At 42.9% G+C, this 21,938-nt stretch overlaps 1 protein-coding gene across 4 annotated transcripts in view; it reads right to left on the bottom strand.

The window, feature by feature from the left end:
* The window catches only part of vwa8 (von Willebrand factor A domain containing 8), a 481,708-nt gene extending 470,258 nt beyond the window's left edge, over window positions 1-11,450 (bottom strand). The window contains exons 1-2 of one of the 4 annotated variants that reach the window (XM_072260839.1): window positions 11,148-11,450; window positions 9,463-9,540 (exon numbers count right to left, since the gene is read on the bottom strand). In XM_072260839.1, the coding sequence (XP_072116940.1) occupies window positions 9,463-9,540; window positions 11,148-11,274 (205 nt within the window). In that variant the 5' untranslated portion in view covers window positions 11,275-11,450. The remainder of the gene's footprint in view (window positions 1-9,462; window positions 9,541-11,147) is intronic. The other 3 variants (XM_072260838.1, XM_072260837.1, XM_072260836.1) reach the window with 3 other exon arrangements.
* Window positions 11,451-21,938: the final 10,488 nt, after the last annotated feature.

The raw sequence follows: 21,938 nt of genomic DNA, 5'->3' as shown, positions 1-21,938 counted from the left end.
GACCCCCGATGAGGATTGGCTCATGGACCTGTGGTTTCCTCTTCCTGAAGTCAATAATCAGCTCCCTGGTCTTGTTGACATTGAGTGAGAGGTTGTTGTTGTTGTTGTGGCACCACTCTGCCAGCATTTCAATCTCTCTCCCATATGCTGATTCGTCACCACCTTTGATTCAGCCAACAACAGTGGTGTTGTCAGCAAACTTAAACATTGCATTGGAGCTGTGCTCAGCCTGCCTCACAGTCAGAAGTATAAAGCCAGTGGAGCAGGGGGCAAAGCACACAGCCTTGTGATACACATGCGCTGATAGGGTAAGGGGAAGTGTTGCCAATCCTTCTCCTGGAGAAGTAAAGGGAGTAAGCAGTCAGTGCAGGGTTCATCTATGGCCAGTCCCTTCAGCAATAAGAATATCCCTTTGGATATTGCTGAGGGGAGGGGGAATGACGGATCAAGGCACAGAAGCAGTACCCAGTGGCAGATGGCTCTGAGGCTAGGCAAGGAAGGATAAAGTCAGGAAAAGTGATAGTGATAGGAGACCCGATAGTTAGGAAGATGGACAAGAGATTCTGTGGCCACAAAAACAAAACATAAGGATGATGTATCCTCAGTGTAAGAGTTCAGGATGTCTCAATGTGGCTACAGAATATTCTGTGGTGCTGCACACTGGCACCAACGACACAAATAAAAGGGGGAGAAGATCATGCACAATGAGTACAGAGATTTAGGGAAAAGGCTGAAGAACTGGACCTCCAAGGTCGTAATTTCTTGATTACTCCCAGTACCATATGCTAGTCAGAGCAGAACAGGATGATTGTACAGACAAATGAGGGCTGAGGAAGTGGTGCAGGGGGCAATGTTACAATAGTTATGGGGGATTTCAATATCCAGGTATTTTGGGAAAATAAAGTTGGTGCTGGATCCCAAGAGAGGGAATTTGTAGAATGCCTACAACATGGTTTTTTAGATCAGCTTGTGGTTGAGCCCACTTGAGGAAAAGCTATTCTGAATTGGGTGTTCTGTAATGAATCAGATTTGATTAGAGAGTTTAAGGTAAAGGAACACTGAGGAAACAATGATCATAATGTTATAGAATTCACTCTGCAGTTTGAGAAGAGAAGATAATGTCAGAAGTATCAGTGTTAAGGCTGATTTATACTTGTGCGTAGGGGCTACACCGTAGCTTACGCTGTAGCCTACGCAAGTGGCCTAAGCCGTTGTGAGCATTTATACTTGTGCGTTGGTGTGTCTGCGTCGCTCGGCAATTCACCGCCAAAACACTAGTTGGCGGTGGGGTTTCTATGCCACTGTGTTGAGTTTCTTCCTGTACTTCAAACAATGACGATTGAAACTGAGCGCATCATGTTGGAGTTGGAGCTAATCAATGTTGAACAGGAGTTTCTTCTCTCTCAATTCTGAAGTGGCGGAGAAGAAGCAGCAACTGGAAATGCGTAGGAGGAAATGTGATGCTACCAAGTGAACCAATCACAGTTGTTGCAGTCTGCATCGCCGCGACGCGTAGTTACATTTTGGGAGAGGTGCGCGTTAGGCTACAACGTAGAGTACAGTGTAGGGTACGCGGCTACACCGTACCTACGGCGTACATTTGACACAGAAGTATAAATTGGGCTTTACAGTGGAATAAAGGGAATTACAGAAGCACAAGAGGAGTGGGCCAAAGTTGATTGGTAAGAGACACTATCAGGTATGATGGCAGAACAGCAATAGCTGGAGATTCTGGGGTGTAATTCAGAAGGTATAGAATAAATACATCCCAAAGTTGAATAAGTTTTCTAACGGGAGGATGAGATAGCTGTGTCAAGACAAGGGAAGTCAAAAGAGGACATACATTATAGCAAAAACCACTGGGAAATCAGTGGCACAGAAAGCCTTTAAAAACAAAGAGAAGGCAACTAAAAAAGACAAAAGGAGAGAAAAGATGAAATATGAAGGTAAGCTAGCCAACAACATAAAAGAGGATTAGATTAGATTGAGGACACTCAGTCATTTATTGTCATTTAGAAATGCATGCATGCATTAAGAAATGATATAATGTTCCTCCAGAGCGATATCACAAAAAAAACAAGGCAAACCAAAAACTAACACTGACAAGACCACATAATTACAACATATAGTTACAGCAGTGCAAAGCAATACCATAATTTGATAAAGAACAGACCATGGGAACAGTAAAAAAAAGTCTCAAAGTTCCGATCGACTCCCAATAGTCCCCAATAGCAGGCGGCAGAAGGGAGAAACCCTCTTTGCCATAAACCTCCAGGCACCGACAACTGTCAATGCATTGGAAGCACCCAACCACAGCTGACTCTGAGTCTGTCCAAAAACTTAGAGCCTCCAACCAGCCCTTCGACACTGAGCACCGAGCACCATCTCTGCCGAGCACTTCGACCCTGTCCCGGCTGCCGAGCAACAAGCAAAGCCGAGGACTCGGGGCCTTCCCCTCCAGAGATTCTGGATCACACAGTAACAGCGGCAGTGAAAAAGGCATTTCAGAAGTTTCTCCAGATGTTCCTCCGTTCTCTCACATCTGTCTCCATCAAATCAGGATTGTGCACAGCACCCTACTTGACAGGTTACAGATATCATTCACCGGCCATTTTCTCCTCCTAATACCCAGAGTTTTTCAGATATATAAAGAGTAAAAGTGACATCAGAGCGAATATCGGACTGCTGGAAAATGACGCTGGAGGGTAGTAATGGGGGGGCAAAGGAAAGTCATATGAACTTAATAAGTATTTTGCATCAGTCTTCACTGTGGAAGACACTGGCAGTATGTCAGAAATTCAAGAATGTCAAAGGGCAGAAATGAGTAGGTGCTGCTACAAAGAAGAAGGGTGCTTGGGAAGTTGAAAGGTCTGAAGGTAGATAAATCACCTAGGAAAGATGGACTACGCTCCAGGGTCCTGAAAAAAGTAGCTGAAGATATTGTGGAGGCATCAGTAATGAACCTTCAAGAATCACTAGATTCTGAAATGGTTCATGAGGACTGGAAAATTTAAAATGTTCCTCCACTCTTTAAGAAGGAAGAGGACAAAAGACAGGAAATTATAGCCCAGTTTAGAGTTCAGAATAATTTTATTATAAAAGTGTGTGTGTGTGTGTCTATATATACGTGTGTTTGTGTGTGTCTGTCTGTGTGTGTGTGTGTGTGTGTGTGTGTGTGTGTGTGTGTGTGTGTGTGGCCGTATATAACCCCGAGTTTCATATTCTTCCAGGTATACTCAAAAACCCAAAAACCATAAGAGAATTAATGAAACACTGCACCCAAAAGGGTGGACAACCGGTGTGCAAAAAAATAACAAACTGTGCAAATTCAAAAAGAAAGGAAAAAATAAGCAATAAATATTGAGAACATTTCTCAATATTGATTGCAATAAATTTTCAGTGAATTGAAGAGTCTTTGAAAGTGAGTCCATAGGTTGTGGGAACAACTCAGTGATGGGGCAAGTGAAGTTGAGTGACGTTATCCCCCCCTGGTTCAGGAGCCTGATGATTGAGGAGTAATAAATCTTCCTGAACCTGGTGGTGTGAGTCCTGAGGCTCCTCTACCTTCTTCCTCATGGCAGCAATGAGAACAAAGTATAACCCCAGTGACAGGGATCCCTCATGACGGATGCTGCTTCCCTGTGACAGCACTCTCTGTAGATGTGCTCAATGGTGGGGAGGGCTGTACCATGATGGACTGGGCTGTATCCACTACTTTTTGCAGGATTTTCCATTCAAGGACATTGGTGTTTCCATACCAGGCTGTTGCAGCCAGTCAATATACTCTCCACCACACCTTAGCAGTTTGTCAAGTTTTAGATGTCTTGACATATCTTCACAAACTCCTAAGGATGTATAGGTGCTGCCATGCTTTCCTCATAATTACACTTGTGTGCTGGGCCCAGAACAGGTCCTCTGAAATGATAACACCTCGGAAGTTAAAGTTGCTGACCCTCTCCATCTCAGACCTCCAAAGAGGACTGGCTCATGGACTTCCAGTTTCCTCCTCTTGAAGTCAATAATCAGCTGCTTGGTAGTGAGTTCAGTGATTGGGAAGATGTTGGAGTCCATTATCAAAGATGAGGTTTCAGGGTACTTGGAGGCACATGATAAAGTAGGCCAAAGTCAACATGATTTCCTTAAGGAGAAATCTTTCCTAAAAAAATCCCATTGGAATTCTTTGAGGAAATAATGGGGACAAAGAAATAACAGTGGATGTTGTTTACTTGTATTTTCAAAAAGTTTTTGATAAAGTTCCACACATGAGACAGCTAACAAGATAAGAGACCATAGAATTACTGGAAAATACTGGCATGGACAGAAGACTGACTGACTGGCAGGAGGCAAAGGGGCCCAAACTGGTTGTCTGCCGGTGACAAGTGGTGTTCTGCAGGGTTCAGTACTGGGACCACTTCTTTTCACATTATATATCAACAATTTAGATGATGCAATTGATGGCTTTGGGGCCCAGTCTACAAAAGATATGAAAATAGATGGAGAGGCAGATAGTGCTGAGGATGAAGAGAGTTTGCAGAAGGGTTAAAAAAGATTGGGAGAATGGGCAAAGAAGTGGCAGATAGAATATAGTGTATGATTATGCACTTTGGTAGAAGGAATAAAGATGAAGATTATTTTCTAAGTGGAGGGAAAATTCAGAAATCAGAGGTGCAAAGGGACTTGGAAGTCCATGTGCAGGATTCTCTTAAAGTTAATCTGCAGGTTGAATCAGTGGTAAGGAAAACAAATGAAAGGTCTAGAATATTCGAGCAAGGATGTAATTCTGAGGCTTTATCAGGTACTGGCCAGACAGCACTTGGAATATTGTGAGCAGTTCTGGGCCCCTTATCAAACAAAAGATGTGCTAGCATTGGAGAGGGTCCAGGAAAGGTTCAAGAGAAATATCCTGAGAAAGAAAAGGTTAACATAGGAGCATGAGATGGCTCTGGGTTATACTCCCTGGAGTTTGGAAGAACGAGGGCGGAATCTGATGGAAACCTGTTGAATATTGAAAAACAGATAGAGTTGATGTGGAAAGGATGTTTCTTTCTGTGAATGAGTCTGAAACCAGAGGGCTCAGCTTCAGAACAGAAGAATGTCCCTTTAGAAAAAAAGATAAGGAGAAATTCCTTTAGCCAAAGGGTGGAGAATCTGTGGAATTCATTGACACAAATGGCTGTGGAGGTCAAATCATTGGGTATATTTAAAGTAGAGGTTGATAGGTTCTTGATTAGTCAGGGCATCAAATGTTATGGGGAGAAGGCATGATAATTTGGTTGAGAGGGATAATAATTGGCAGAGCAGACTCAATGGGCTGAATGGCCGAATTCTGCTCCTTTGTCTTATGCTCTTACGGTCTTGTGGGGCACCAGTGTTCAGAATAATCATGGCCGAATTGTTGCTACCTATCATTACTGATTATGATCTATTGGTCCAGAAGTAATGGATCCAGTTGCAAAGGGAGGTGTTGAGTCCCAGGTCAGGAGTTTGAAGTAGCAGCTCATGTCCTGATAACCTTCTATAGAGAAAAGTTTCCACCAGTCATTCCCTCTGATATTCTGGTGATGGACTGGGCAAGATACATTGTTTGGATTAACATCAAATTGTGCTTTAACTTTTCTTTAACTCCAGCATGATCCCTCTTAAGCCACATTCAAATTAAAAGTATCTATCTACTACTGTGACTAAAGCCTTTCACTATTTACCTCTGTTGCACATTCTACGTGGCTTTAACATATTTCTGACCATCTGAAATTAAGTTTTCTGCTTTTGAAATCCCATCTTAAACAGCTACATGAACTTGTCCTTCCATTTTTAATTGTTTGCATTCCTATACTCAAAAGTTCCTCTGTTCCACTCCTTGGACATTTTCATATTTCATTACAACATAAACTGTGGCTACTCTGTCAGCTGAGTCAATGTTGGCTTTCAGGGGAATCCTACCAATCCCATTTGTTTTCCTTGTGACCAATTCTCTCTTCCATGTCCATTACACCTTCTGATTCTCTTGATACACACCTAAACCTAACAGCAACTATAGTAGGCAATTAACTAACCAATCAGCCCTTAACATTCAGAAATCTACGACTCTCTATTTTGAACAAATAATTCTCCACGGTGCTCCTGTTTGTAAAGAAATTTCTCCTCATCTCAGTCCTAAAGAGCCTAGCTCATATTTTAAAGCATGATTCCTGGTCTTATGCTCATCAACAAAAGCAAACACTCCATTTGCATCAAGCCTATCAAGCCCTATAAAAATTTTGTATGCTTTAATGTGATCTACTGTCATTCTTCTAATCTAAACATTAGAGAATACAGTAAACGAAAATCAACAAAAAAAGCCACGGCTGGAATAGTGAAATAGAAAACATTAGAGACACTCAGTAAGTCAGGCAGCATATCTGGAAAGAGAAACAGGGTTAATGTTTCAGATCAAATCCCCTGTGAGAATTAAAGACCCATTGTCAAATCAATGACCCTCCACCCACTGTTTCTCTTTTCACAGATGCTGCTTAACTTACTGCATGATTCCAGCTGTTCTTTACATTTTCAGAAAAAGAGTCTCATTCCAATCAATCTCTCCTCTTATGACAAACCTACCAGTCTTGGAATCCTAAGGTACTCCCACTACAGCAAGTACATTCTTCCTCAAGACAAGGAGACCAAAACTGTACTGAATACACCAGGTGCCGTCTTAACAGACCCTATATACTGGCAAAAGGACCTCATGCGGTATTCAAATCACTTCATGATGGATCTAATAGCATGCCATTTATCTTCTTAATCATTGCTGCTACAGAACGTTAGTCTGCAATCATTTATGTCCAAGGTCTCTTTGAATATTAACACCAACCAATCCCTTACCATTTAATAAACACACTGTCTTTCAGATCACTTCACATTTTCCGCACATTGCATTCCATCTGCCATGATCTTCCTTAGTCTTTCAGTTTGTCCACTGAAGCCTCTTTACATATTCCTCCATACACACAATCCCACCTAATTTAGTATCATCAGTAAACTTGGAAATATGGCATTTAGTCACCTCATCCAAATTGATGTTGTAGATTGCGAAAGTCTGGAATCCAAGCAATAATCCGTCTGGTTAATCTTTCCTTACTATTTGCTTTCTCTCCAATAACCAATTTTCAATCAATGTCAGTGAATAACACACCATTCCACCTGTTCTAACTTTAATGATGAACCTATTGCATGAAACCTCATCGAGTGCCTTCCCAAAATCTAAATATACTATGCCAACTGGTCCTTCCCTACCTATTCTATTACAGCTGAAACTCTCTAGTTTCTGGGACCTATCTGGCACTAGGCCACAGAAATTGCTTCCAATCATCTTCCTCTTAGAGAACTGTTGTTTTTAAGTAAAAAAACTCCCAGATCACTCAAGGATTCCAAGAACCATCTGTAACCTGTTTATGTCTTTGAAATGCTGTTGGCTGAGATTACAAATGTTGCACTGATAGGTAAATTAGCACAAATTAATGCATATCCAAGTTAATTTTAGATCTTACTTAGAGCTTAGCCAATCAGTATCAGGACAATGGAACAGTATTCTAGGTTTGCCACACATAGCACATGCAGCATCCATTCAGAGTGGCAGCACAGAGGAAAATCTGAGATGGAATCAAAGGAATTGGTGAGAGAATCAACTTGACAAATTAGGACACTCAAGGTCCAAAGAAAGAAATATGATACGTAATTCTTCTTCTTCTGACTTTCAATGGCGGTTGGCAGTTCATCTTAAGGTGCATTGCCGCTGTCAACTGGACTGGGGTATGGTGTAGGGAGTTGGGAGATAAAGTAGTTCTTTATCAAATGAAAACTAAATTACCCCCACAAGGCCTGATAAATTGTAAATAATGAAAGACATTATTGTGAGTTAAATTAAAGTCACTTCCATAACGTAAAAGTTTTTAAATGAAAACCATCAACCCCCGAAGATAGCAGTGCAGCCCGCATTGGCTTTCTTTCAACCTTGTATGCTTCACATTGTAAAAGAATAACAATGACAAAACCTACACACCCCAGAGCGATATTTTGCAACAAGATATAAGGAATAATTAAGCATAGTATTTCCAATTCTAAGTTGAATTGATATAATTCCTTCCCTTCTTGTTTTACCCACTTCTCCCATCAACCCAACAGTTTGTGTATTCTGTAAAGGTGTCTCCCCTTATGCTCATTATCCCACAGGTCTTGCCATAATCCCCTAACTCTTAGCCCCACCAACCCCTTAGCTACTGATTTGCTAAGCAGAAGGTCTATATCCACGGTTGAACTTTTAACAGCTTTTTGACCAGACAATCAACCCACTCATTCCCCTGAACACCTCCATGTGCAGGGACCCATAAGAAAAGAAAATGTAAACCAATACTTTGAAAATGAAATAAAGTTTGAAGAGCTTCCAGCAGTAAATCTGACCTACGAAGGGTCTCGGCCTGAAACGTTGACTGTACCTCTTCCTACAGATGCTGCCTGGCCTGCTGCCTTCACCAGCAACTTTGATGTGTGTTGCTTGAATTTCCAGCATCTGCAGAATTCCTGTTGATCGCGTTTTTTAAAAAATGAACACAAAATACTTTGAAACTGTGGGCTGTTGGACTTAATTGATATATTTGAGGGTGGTGGGAGTACTGGCAAAGTCAGCAATTTTTACCCATGGCCTTGAGAAGTTGGTCCTGAGTCATGTTCCTAAACATCTGCAGTTGTTCCAGTGATGGTATTCCTTAGTAATGTTGGGTAGGACATTCCAAGATTTCCAAAGAAGGATGGCTTGTAGTTTGGAAAACAAACTCCCATACATCTGATGTCCTTGTACTTACTGAAGGTGCTATCGAAGTACATTAGGCAAGTAACTGCCTCATTTTTCACACAGTACAAATTTCAACTATAGAGCACTGGTGGTGGAAGAAGTATATGGAAGTGGAGGATCATAGTGGTGATTTGTCCTGGTGCTGAGTTTAATGAGCCTTGTTAGAGGGACCACATTCATCCACCTCACCATCACCTTATCAAAATGAGAAATGGATGCTCAGATTCCTAACCACCATCAAAGAGGATACTGGGACCACCATCATTCCCTGAGTCTTCTCCAAGACCCAAACAATCCTGATTGTCATTGCTGGATCACAGCTCTGAAGCTCCCTCCAGGAGAGCCCTGGAACACTTGCCACATAACACAGGCTGCCAAAGTTCAGGGAGGGTGCTCCTCATCATTGTTTTAATGGCCTGAAAGAATGGTCTTGAAAAACAAACCTTCCATTTGATGTCCAATATTAACATCAATGACTTTAAGAAAACAGTTTCCTGTTCCAAGAAGGAAGAGTGTCTTCATAATTATCGTCTTTGACTAAAAACTATTTTTACAATCTACCAGACTTTTAGAATCCTAATAAGGTAATTCATCATCCCAGGAAAAGGCTTAAGTACAAAAGTAAAAATACTTACTGTGTTTCAAAGGGACTAGTTCAGGATGTTTCGGTTGTTTCAACTTAAAGTGAACATCACCAATGCTTACCGAGTCTCCTACAAATTTTTTAAAAAGGTACAGTGATTTGTACATTCTCAAATAATCTGTCACTGAAATATGAAGCAGTAACATTACCTTCTGACTTTTGAACTCAATGCCCCGATAATAAAGGCAAGCATACTATGTGCCTTCTTAACCACCCGATCAGCCTGTGTAGCCACTTTCAGACACCCCAATATCCCTCTGTTCAACAATACTGGTAAGTGCACTGTCTTCTTTGCAATTGACCTTCAAAGCTGCAACCCTTCACATTTGGCCATGTTAAACTCCATCTGCAAAGTCAGGAAGTTATGTTGCTGCCTTATAAAACTCTAGTTAAGCCACAGCTGGAGTATTGCATACATTTCTGGTCATCCCATTATAGGAAGGATGTCAAGCCTTTGGAGAGGGTGCAGAAGATGAGAGGGTGTGTGCTATAATGAGAGGGTGGACAAGCTTGGGCTGTTTTCTCTGCAGTGGCGGAGACTGAGGAAAGATCTGATACGAGGTTTATAAGATTATGAGAGGCATAGTTAAAGTAGACCAAGAGTATCCTTTTTCCTAAGGTTGGAAAGTCTAAAACCAGAGGACAAGCATTTAAGGTGAGAAGGGGTAATTTCAAAGGACATGTGAGAGGCACGTTTTTTTTTTACACAGAGTGTGGTGGGTGCCTGGTGTGTGCTGCCTGTGGTGGTGGTGGAGGCAGATACATTAGAGTCTTTTGAAACTGTACATTTATATAGACACATGAATGTGAGGAAAATGGAAGGATATTGACATTGTAGGGGCAGAGTAGATTAGTTTAGTTAGCCATTTGATTACTAATTTATTTGGTTTGGCACAACATTGTGGGCAAAAACACCTGTTCCTGTGCTGTACTATTCCATGTTCTAATTCAAAATGGGATTCTCTAGGAATAGCATAAATGGATAGTTGAGGGCTGGATAGACTCAGTGCTGAATGACCTGTTTCACTATACATATGCCTTGAAGATAATGCCCATGAGTCACTATGGAGCTTACACGTTGGCCTCTTTCTGGATAATGACAAAATGGAAGAGACCATCCTTGCTCTCTGGATGTGTTATCAAGATAGGATGGGGTGGGAATTACTTAGGAAGGTTGAAGTTGGCGGATACGGAATAAAAAGTATTGGTGGTGAGAGTAGGGACTGTGGTTTAGGGAATTATAGGTAGGTATTATGTACAGGTCAGGGATGAGGAATGAGTTGATCCGAGTAGGTATGTAAGAAGATAGTATGTGTATGTAGAAGACAGAGTTGAGATGACGCGGGTAAAAATTTATGGAGGATGTACTGATTATCTGGTCGGGAATACATTGATTATTTGGTATACTCATTATATGAGTGTGAGGTTCTATGGCTGTGTGGTGATTATTTGGGGTTGGAATTTTAATGGAGTATGTGGGATTATTTGGGATAACGATTATATGGGGGTTGAATGATGATATCAGAATAGGGATTTATTACGAGGGTATTTTGATGTTGGTATAGGTGCATGTGTACGTGGTTTTGTGTGCAGGGCGATGTAGGGGTAGAATTACTCCACCCAGTGTGGGGTTGCGGGAGCTTGGGGTCGCGGCCTCCCACCGGTCACCAGCCTCACCTGCTGCCGTCGTCACCCGTCTCACCCGCGGCGACGCCGAGCGCCAGGCCCCACTTAGCGGCCGCAGCACTATGTTCCTGAGTCGCCACAGGGCTGCGCCCCCGGCGCCTCCGTGTAACAGCTGCATGCTAGCCCGGGTCGACCGAGGAGGGAGGGGAAACCCGGTGTGCTCCCCGTCCTGTTACCGGGGAGGGCTGGTTTAGGTGACGCGCGAAGACGGACGGACTGGTGCGTCGCAGAATGAATTCCGGCCGAAACGGAGAGCCAGTGTACAACAGGCACAGAGGGTGCTGACTGTGGTTGTTGAGGAGCCTTGGGTCACTCTCTGAGGGCTGGTCTGGTGTTACCAGAAGCCGCCAGCTCAGGGCGGTCAAGGGGTGGTGAAAGGGAGGGGATATCACAGCGGATTGCAGAATGAGATAGAGTAGGTAGGGTTAGATCAAGGACAGTGTCTTGAATTGGTGCGATGTGGTTCAAAGTACTGTTGGCATACAGAGTAGAGCAGCGTAGAAACAGGCGCACCAACTCGTCCTATTTCCCTGCATTCGGTCCACATTTCGATAACAGCCCACCCCATCCACGTACTTAATTAATTTTCTTTTTAAATGATATTATGCTTGCATCAAAGTTGCTGTTGAACGCAGCAGGCCAGATAGCATCTCTAGGAAGAGGTGCAGTCGATGTTTCAGGCCGAGACCCTTCGTCAGGACTAACTGAAAGAAGAGCTAGTAAGAGATTTGAAAGTGGGAGGGGAGGGGGAGATCCAAAATGATAGGAGAAGACAGGAGGGGGAGGGATGGAGCCAAGAGCTGGACAGGTGATTGGCAAAAGAGATATGAGAGGATCATGGGACAGGAGGCCCAGGGAGAAGGAAAGTGGGGGGGGGGGACCCAGAGGATGGGCGAGGGGTATAGTCAGAGGGACAGAGGGAGAAAAAGGAATCAACACTTCACCTGTGAGTCGGCTGGGGTGATATACTGCGTCCGGTGCTCCCGATGTGGCCTTTTATATATTGGCGAGACCCGACGCAGACTGGGAGACCGCTTTGCTGAACACCTACGCTCTGTCCGCCAGAGAAAGCAGGATCTCCCAGTGGCCACACATTTTAATTCCACATCCCATTCCCATTCTGACATGTCTATCCACGGCCTCCTCTACTGTAAAGATGAAGCCACACTCAGGTTGGAGGAACAACACCTTATATTCCGTCTGGGTAGCCTCCAACCTGATGGCATGAACATCGACTTCTCTAACTTCCGCTAAGGCCCCACCTCCCCCTCGTACCCCATCTGTTACTTATTTTTATACACACATTCTTTCTCTCACTCTCCTTTTTCTCCCTCTGTCCCTCTGAATATACCTCTTGCCCATCCTCTGGGTCCCCCCCCACCGTCTTTCTTCCCAGACCTCCTGTCCCATGATCCTCTCGTATCCCCTTTGCCAATCACCCGTCCAGCTCTTGGCTCCATCCCTCCCCCTCCTGTCTTCTCCTATCATTTTGGATCTCCCGCTCCCCCTCCAACTTTCAAATCCCTTACTCACTCTTCCTTCAGTTAGTCCTGATGAAGGGTCTCAGCCCGAAATGTCGACTGCACCTCTTCCAACAGATTCTGCCTGGCCTGCTGCGTTCACCAGCAACTTTGATGTGTGTTGCTTGAATTTCCAGCATCTGCAGAATTCCTGTTGTTTATGCTTGCTTCAATCACTTTTTGTGGCAGCTCGTTCCAGATACCCACCACCGTCTGTATGACAAACAACAGGAATTCTGCAGATGCTGGAAATTCAAGCAACGCACATCAAAGTTGCTGGTGAACGCAGCAGGCCAGGTCCTGACGAAGGGTCTCGGCCTGAAACGTCGACTGCACCTCTTCCTACAGATGCTGCCTGGCCTGCTGCGTTCACCAGCAACTTTGATGACCGTCTGTATGAAGTAGTTGCCCCTTTGGTTTATTTTAAATCTTACACCACACACGAGAGCGTCCCCACAAAGTCATTCAGAGTCTTCCCTAAGCAGCAGCCTTTGATGACCGCACTCCGCTGAGGGCCCAATCAGAGTCTTTCAAGTCGGGAGACCAGGAAGTTACAAGAGGTCTGGAAAGCCATCTCACGTTGCGAGTACAGTTCAGTGATGGCTGAACTGTTCCCACAACCTATGGACTCACTTTCAAGGACTCTTCATCTCACGTTCTCGATATTTATTGTTTACTTATTTATTATTATTTTTTAATTTGCACGTGTTGCGGTCTTTTGCACACTTGTTGTCCGCCCTGTTAGGTGTGGTTTTCCACTGATTCTATTATGGCTGCTGGAGTTACTCAGTATGCCTGCAATGAAACGAATCTCGGAGTTATATATGGTGCAATATATCTACTTTGATAATAAATTTACTTTCAACTTTGAACATACTGATACAAAATCAAGAACTTTGTTTTGCGTGCCATTCAGATAAATCAAAGGTAGTGAAAATGAAACAGAATACCAAATAGGGTGTTGCAGTTACAGAGAAAGTAGTGTTCACTTGGTTCAGGACTGTATTCACTCATATCTTCCTAGATTGCAGTTGGCAGCAACTTCTGGAACATTAGTTTTATTTTTGTTAGTACTTAATGCTGTCAGAGTCGTTTCTCCTAACTTAAATAACAAGAACATGCCCGTCGCTTTTATTTACGCTTAGCAGCTTAATGTTAATTGTTAGGATTTAATCCGAAAATAAAAAGAAAACAATCTGCAATTTTAATTGCTTTCATTTAATGTGAATTGTTGTCCCCATGCCATGCGCTGACGAGTTTATGCGATTTTGTGATCAACATCAAATGCCAAGAGCAGCATTCCTTTATGCTCCATGCAGTTGTCGGTAATCCGTAGAACACCGATTATATTAGTGGGTGTGCGGGTTCGTGGGTCTAATATCAAGAATCAACTTTATTCACCATGTGCATTTACTGTGCATGCACTGTATTAGCAATTTGCTGTCGTCTGTTGGTGTGACATACAACAAAAACAATGACATTCAACCATTACAAAGAATTCAGAATAATATGAAAATAAAGTTAGAGGTTAAGATACAGATATGGAATAAGTTGTGCAGGAATACTAGTATGTATTATTATTTAAACAGCGTTATAAAAAGTGGTTTAAAGTATTTATACTGCATTTACAGGGGTAATAGATAAAGGTGGAAGGCAGAGGTACAAGCCCTCATCATTGAGGAAAAGTACAAGAATATAGAATCATAGAGCACTACAGCACAGAAATAGGCCATTCAGCCCATCTAGTCATTGCTGAACTTTTATTCTGCCTAGTCCTATTGATCTGCACCTGAACATATTCCTCCATACCACTCCCATCCATGTACTTATCCAAATTTCTCTTAAATGTTGAAATTGAACCCACACCCACCACTTCCAATGACAGCTCATCCCACACTCACATATTCCTCTGAGTGAAGAAGTTTCTGCTCAGGTTCCCCTTAAATATTTCACCTTTTACCCTTAATCTATGACCTCTAGTTCTGGTCTCAATCAACCTCAGTGGAAAAAGCCTACCTGCATTAACCCTAGAATTGATCCTCATAATTTGTGTACTTTTGTCAAATCTCCCCTAATTCTCCTACACCTCAGGGATTGAAGACCTACCCTATCCAACTTTCCCTGTAACTCAGTTCGTCAAGTTCCAACACCATCTTTGTAAATATTATCTGTACTCTTTCGATCTTAGTTTGAATTGAATTGACTTTATTTCTTACATCCTTCACTTACATGAGGAATAAAAATCTTTTCATCACATCTCCGTCTAAATGTACAATGTGTAATCATAACAATTTATAATAAATAGAATGGACACTATATCGTTCCTGTAGGTAGGTGATCAGAACTGCACACAATACTGCAAATTTGGCCTCACCAAAGTCTCATACAACTTCAGTGTAACATCCCAACTCCCCTACCCAATGCTTTGATTTATGAAGGCCAATGTGCCAAAAGCTCTCTTTACAACCCTATCTACCCATGATACCATTTTCAAGGAATTACGGATCTGTATTTCTAGATCTTTCTGTTCCACTACACTTCTCAGTGCCCGACCACTTGCCATGTAAATCTTACCCTGGTTTGTCCTCCCAAAGTGCAACACCTCACACTTGCCTGAATTAAATTTTATCTGCCACCTTCAATCCATTTTTCCAGTTGGTCCAGATCCCGCTGCAAACTTTCATAGCCTTCCTCGCAGTCTACTGTACCTCTAATTTTGCTATCATCCTCAGATTTGATGATCCATTTTACCACATTATCATCCGGATCTTTGATATAGCTGACAAACAATAATGGACCAATCACCTCGCGACACACCACTATTCATTGGTCTCCGGTCAGAGCGGCAACCATCTGTTACAACTCTCTGGCTTCTCCCGTAAAGCCAGTGTCGATTTTCGTGTACTACCTTTTCCTGAATGCCAAGTAACTGAACCTTCTTGACCAGCTTTCCATGCAGATCCTTGGCAAAGGCCTTGCTAAAGTCCATGTACTGCCTTTCCTTCAACCTTCTTAGTAGCCTCCTTGAAAAGCTCTATAAGATTGGTTAGACACTGCACAGGAACATGCACAAAACCATGTTAACTAGCTCTAATCGGGCTCTGTCTATCCAAATACATGTGTATATACATACTTATTTGGATGTAGAATACCTTTCAATAATTTACTCATCACTGAGGTTAGGCCCACTGGCATATAATTTCCCGGCTTATTCCTAGAGCCTTTCTCGAATAATGGAACAAATTTAGCTACCCTCCAGTAGCTCACCCATTGCTAAGGACATTTTAAATACCTCTGCCAGGACCACTGCAATTTCTGCACTAACCTCCCACAAGGTCTGAGGTGACCTCGATGTATCATCAAATACATCAAGGAGCATCCTGAAAAATTGAAGAAAATTGTAGCATAGAATTTTAAGGGCTCCCCTGCAAAGCTCTCTACCTACCTGAAATACAAAGCCCAAGCCAGCGTTGACCATCAGAACTTTGCCAGTGGTAGGAAAAGGTGCACGCTTCAGCTTTCCCTGATGTTGAAGTGGTTTTGTTAAATTGTTGGAAGCATCTCAGAGCTGTTAACTTACCAGAACTCTCTGACGTTATTGAAGAAAGCAAATGAATTTACTAAGGAGTTAGTCCTGACCTGGTTTTGGTATTGCGGATAACTTGCTTCAAACACTGTCATACATTTAAGTCCAGGTTGCAAGAAATGATTAGTCCTTTTCCCTATGTTGCTAAGGCAGCCATAAGATTAGTTCATTAGAAGCCACAGGGATTACTAACTCTGAGCAAGGTGCTGAGGTTGCTACAACTGAGAGCGTGGAAGAAATCAAAGACACTGAGTCTGGTGACCAGACAGCGAAAGAGGCACTAATTCCCACCGTCTCAATGCAATCAATTTTGTACAGAGGAAATGACTTTCAACCAAGACGGCTGTCTCATTAGAACTGATAACTACACTGAATAAAATTGAGTGCTTTGTAAATGAATGTACAGAGGACAAAACCCAAAGACCACACTTAGGGAAATTTTCAAAATGACTAACTTTGCATTGCATAGCTGCAGTGGAATTTTATTTCCCAATGAATCCTTAAAGAAAATATGTTGCTTTGCTGTATTGTAGCATTAAACCTTCTTCATTCTTTTTCTTGAATAATTAAGATAGCTCATTTTGGGAATTCTACTTTAACCTGATCTTGTCTCTGTTGCTGAAATTAATTATACTGCTCTAAAACTGATAAACTGCAACAAGCAGTTGAGAATGCTAATACAGTGGTTTCTGGTTAATTATCAGATCAGTATATTTTTGGCCCAATTAAGTGGCTGCTCCAACTAACTGAAGTTTCATTAAAATAGTTTTGAAAAGTATAAACTAGAAATTTAGAACACTACCAATAGAACTACAATACTATAAAATCGTGTATTTTACAGCATGACTTCAGAGAACTCAGAAGAAGGCTGAAAAGCAGGACTTCCAGGGTGGTTATCTCTAGTTTGCTTCCAGTTCCTCATGCTGGAGTGGGCAAGAACAGGGAGATAATGGATCTGAATGTGTGGCTGAGGAACTGGTGCAGGAAGCAAGGATTTACATTCTTGGGCCACTGGGGTATGTTTCAGGGTAAGGATGAATTGTACAAAAAGGACGGGTTGCACCTTAATAAGCGGGGCACCAGCATTCTGGCAGGCAGGTTTGTCTCTGCAACACGGGTGTGTTTAAACTAAGTAGTGGGGGGGAGGGGACAAACTGGAAATATAAGGATGGAGATAAAGGGAAAGTGAGAATAAGAAAAGTTAAGAGTGACAGCAGAATCAACAGAGCAGAAAGCTCAAGAAGGGACCATACAGTATGGCCAAGTGAAATAGGAATTGATATGGGAGGTGAGGGGAGTAATGAATTAAAAGTATTGTATATGAATGCACGGAGTATAAGAAATAAAGTGGATGAGCTTGAGGCTCAGTTGGAAATTGGTAAGTATGATGTTGTGGGAATAACAGAGACATGGCTTCAAGTGGACAGGGCCTGGGAAATGAATATTCAAGGGTATACGTCCTATCGAAAGGACAGGCTGATGGGCAGAGGAGGTGGTGTGGCTCTGTTGGTGAGGAATGATATTCAGTCCCTTGCGAGGGGGGACATAGAATCAGGAGACGTAGAGTCAGTACGGATAGAACTGAGAAATTCTAAGGGTAGAAAGACCCTAATGGGAGTTATCTACAGGCCCCCAAACAGTAGTCTGGATGTAGGGCGTAAGTTGAATCAAGAGTTAAAATTGGTATGTCGCAAAGGTAATGCTACAGTTGTTATGGGGGATTTCAACATGCAGGTAGACCGGAGGAATCAGGTTGGTACCGGACCCTAAGAAAGGGAGTTTGTGGAGTCCCCCCGAGATGGATTCTTAGAACAGCTTGTACTGGAGCCTACCAGAGAGAACGCAATTCTAGATTTAGTGTTGTGCAATGAACCAGATTTGATCAGGGACCTTGAGGTAAAGGAGCCATTAGGAGGTAGTGACCATAATATGATAAGTTTTAATCTACAATTTGAGAGGGAGAAGGGAAACTCAGAAGTGTCAGTATTACAGTTGAACAAAGGGAACTATGGTGCTATGAGGGAGGAGCTGGCCAAAGTTCAATGGAACAGTACCCTAGCAGGGATGACAGTGGAACAGCAACAGCAAGGTTTCTGGGAATATTGTGGAAGGTACAGGATCAGTTCATTCCAAAGAGGAAGAAAGATCCTAAGGGGAGTAAGGGGAGGCCGTGGCTGACAAGGGAAGTAATGGACAGTATAAAAATAAAAAAGAAGAAGTATAACATAGCAAAGACGAGTGGGAAGCTGGAGGATTGGGAAACTTTTAAGGAGCAACAGAAGGTAATTAAAAAGGCAATACGCAGAGAAAAAATGAGGTATGAAGGTAAACTAGCCAAGAATATAAAGGAGGATAGTAAAAGCTTCTTTAGGTATGTGAAAAGGAAAAAAAAAAATTGGGCCCTTGAAGACAGAAACGGGTGAATTTATTATGGGGAACAAGGAAATGGCAGATGAGTTGAACAGGTACTTTGGATCTGTCTTCGCTAGAGAAGACACAAACAATCTTCCAGATATAATAGTGGCCAAAGGACCTAGGGTAATGGATGAACTGAAGGAAATTTATATTAGGCAGGAAATGGGGTTGGATAGACTGTTGGGTCTGAAGGCTGATAAGTCCCCGAGACCTTATGGCCTGCATCCCAGGGTACTTAAGGAGGTGGCTTTAGAAATCGTGGACACATTGGTAATCATTTTCCAATGTTCTATAGATTCAGGATCAGTTCCTGTGGATTGGAGGGTGGCTAATGTTGTTCCTCTCTTCAAGAAGGGAGGAAGAGAGAAAACAGGGAATTATAGACCGGTTAGCCTGACGTCGGTGGTGGGAACGATGCAGGAGTCAATTATAAAAGATGAAATTACGACACACCTGGATAGCAGTAACAGGATTGGTCTGAGTCAGCATGGATTTACAAAGGGAAAATCGTGCTTGACTGATCTTCTGGAATTTTTTGAGGATGTAACTATGAAAATGGACAAGGGAGAGCCAGTGGATGTAGTGTACCTGGACTTTCAGAAAGCCTTTGATAAAGTCCCACATAGGAGATTAGTGGGCAAAATTAGGGCACATGGTATTGGGGGCAGAGTACTGACATGGATTGAAAATTGGCTGGCTGACAGAAAACAAAGAGTAGCGATTAATGGGTCCCTTTTGGAATGGCAGGCGGTGACCAGTGGGGTACCGCAGGTTTCAGTGCTGGGACCGCAGCTGTTTACAATATATATTAATGATTTAGATGAGGGAATTAAAAGTAACATTAGCAAATTTGCTGATGACACAAAGCTGGGTGGCAGTGTGAAATGTGAGGAGGATGTTATGAGAATGCAGGGTAACTTGGACAAGCTGGGTGAGTGGGCAGATGCAGTTTAATGTGGACAAATGTGAGGTTATCCACTTTGGTGGTAAGAACAGGAAGGCAGATTATTATCTAAATGGAGTCAAGTTAGGAAAAGGGGAAGTACAATGAGATCTAGGTGTTCTTGTACATCAGTCACTGAAAGCAAGCATGCAAGTACAGCAGGCAGTGAAGAAAGCTAATGGCATGCTGGCCTTCATAACAAGGGGAATTGAGTATAAGAGCAAAGAGGTCCTTCTGCAGCTGTACAGGGCCCTGGTGAGACCACAACTGGAGTACTGTGTGCAGTTTTGGTCTCCAAATTTGAGGAAGGACATTCTTGCTATTGAGAGAATGCAGCGTAGGTTCACAAGGTTAATTCCCGGGATGGCGGGACTGTCATATGTCGAAAGATTGGAGCGACTGGGCATGTATACTCTGGAATTTAGAAGGCTGAGAGGGGATCTTATTGAAACATATAAGATTATTAAGGGATTGGACACGCTGCTGGCAGGAAGCATGTTCCTGCTGATGGGTGAGTCCAGAACCAGAGGCCACAGTTTAAGAATAAGAGGTAGGCCATTTAGAATGGAGTTGAGGAAAAACTTTTTCACCCAGAGAGTGGTGAATATATGGAATGTTCTGCCGAGAAGGCTGTGGAGGCCAAGTCTCTCGATGCTTTCAAGAAAGAGATGGATAGAGCTCTTAAGGATAGCGGAATCAAGAGTTATGGGGATAAGGCAGGAAATGGATACTGATTGTGGATGATCAGCCATGATCACAGTGAATGACGGTGCTGGCTCGAAGGGCCAAATGGCCTACTCCTGCACCTATTGTCTATTGTCTATTAATTCCTAATGGTAATTGATGGAAGAATTCATCCACATCATGTTCTTTTTACTGAAAATGAACAAAATCACCTGGTGCAGAAAATGGACTGCCTTCATACAATGCTGTCAACAATTGCAAGCTCTAAATCTTCATTTTCATTGTTACATTCTCTATTTCTAATTTATTGAAGTAATGAAATGTTTCATTTTTATTCTCGGCCATTTCTGGCACCTCCAAGCCTGAATGCTTGAAACTGCAGTGAGCAAAACAATTCTGAATTGTCTTACTGCTTATTTCTCACCAATTATCAGTGACAAAAACCATAGCTTCTTGAACACAAACACACACAAATACTGCTGTTTAAAAACTGTTCACTTGAAGCACAGTATTGTGCCTAACAGCCACACAAGAGCGCTGTTGTTCGGCAACAATCTATTGCCCCAATTAAGCTGCATAGTGTCCCAAATAAACAAACTGAATACTGGCTATTTTCTTGATTAGTTTTTGTTCTTTAAGAGTTGTCCCAAATAATGAATTAACCAATGACCTAATTAACCAGAATCCACTGGGGTAAGTCTTTTAGGACTTCAATGTCTTCAATCATGCAGGTCAACATGTGAAATCCTCTTAAGCAGAAGGCTGTGTACGTCAAGTAGCTGAATATCTTGATTGAACTTTAGAGGAAGATCTCATTGAAACAAACAAAATTTTGACAAGTGATAGATACCAACACCTTTCCCAAGTGAAACAGCAATTTATTTCCATTTCTTCCAATTTACTATTAGAGTTATAGCACGTGGCCAAGTGGTTAAGGCATTCAACTAGCGATCTGAAGGTTGTGAGTTCGAGCCCCAGCCGAGGCAGCATGTTGTGTGCTTGAGCAAGGCACTTAACCACACCGTGCTCTGTGATGACACTGGTGCCAAGCTGTATCGGTGGGAACGGACCCAAGTGCAAGACACAGACACTGAAGTACTAGGGGCAGGACTAGGATACAGGGTGAGGGCAAAGACATGGACACGAAAACCGGGAGCCCAGAACAGGACTGGACAAGAGGGCTAGGAGCCCGGGCTTGGACTCCGAGCCAGAGACTGGACAAGGACCCAGTACCTGGGTCTTGCCTCTGGCTCGGACCCCAGAACTAGGCAAGGACGAGGCTTGGCAGGCAGGCAGGAGGCTGGAGTCTTCAGGCTAGAGGCTAGAGGCGAGGCTTGGCAGGAGGCTGGAGACTTCAGGCTAGAGGCTAGATGCAAAGCTTGGCAGGAGACAGGAGGATGGAGTCTTCAGGCTAGAGGCTAGAGGCGAGGCTTGGCAGGAGGCAGCAGGCTGAAATCTTCAGCCTCGAGGCTAGAGGCGAGGCTTGGCAGGAGGCTAGAAGCTAGAGGCTAGAGGCAAAGCTTGGCAGGATCTAGAGGCTAGAGGCTTGAGGCGAGGCCTGGCAGAAGGTTGGAGGCTAGAGACCTGAGGCAAGGCTAGGCAGGAGGCTGGAGTCTTCAGGGTTGAGGCTAGGC

Source organism: Mobula birostris, chromosome 6 (assembly GCF_030028105.1).
Source record: "Mobula birostris isolate sMobBir1 chromosome 6, sMobBir1.hap1, whole genome shotgun sequence".
Lineage (NCBI taxonomy): Eukaryota > Metazoa > Chordata > Chondrichthyes > Myliobatiformes > Myliobatidae > Mobula > Mobula birostris.
Note: the sequence above shows the minus strand (reverse complement) of the source record. Positions and strands in the feature narration are given on the sequence as shown.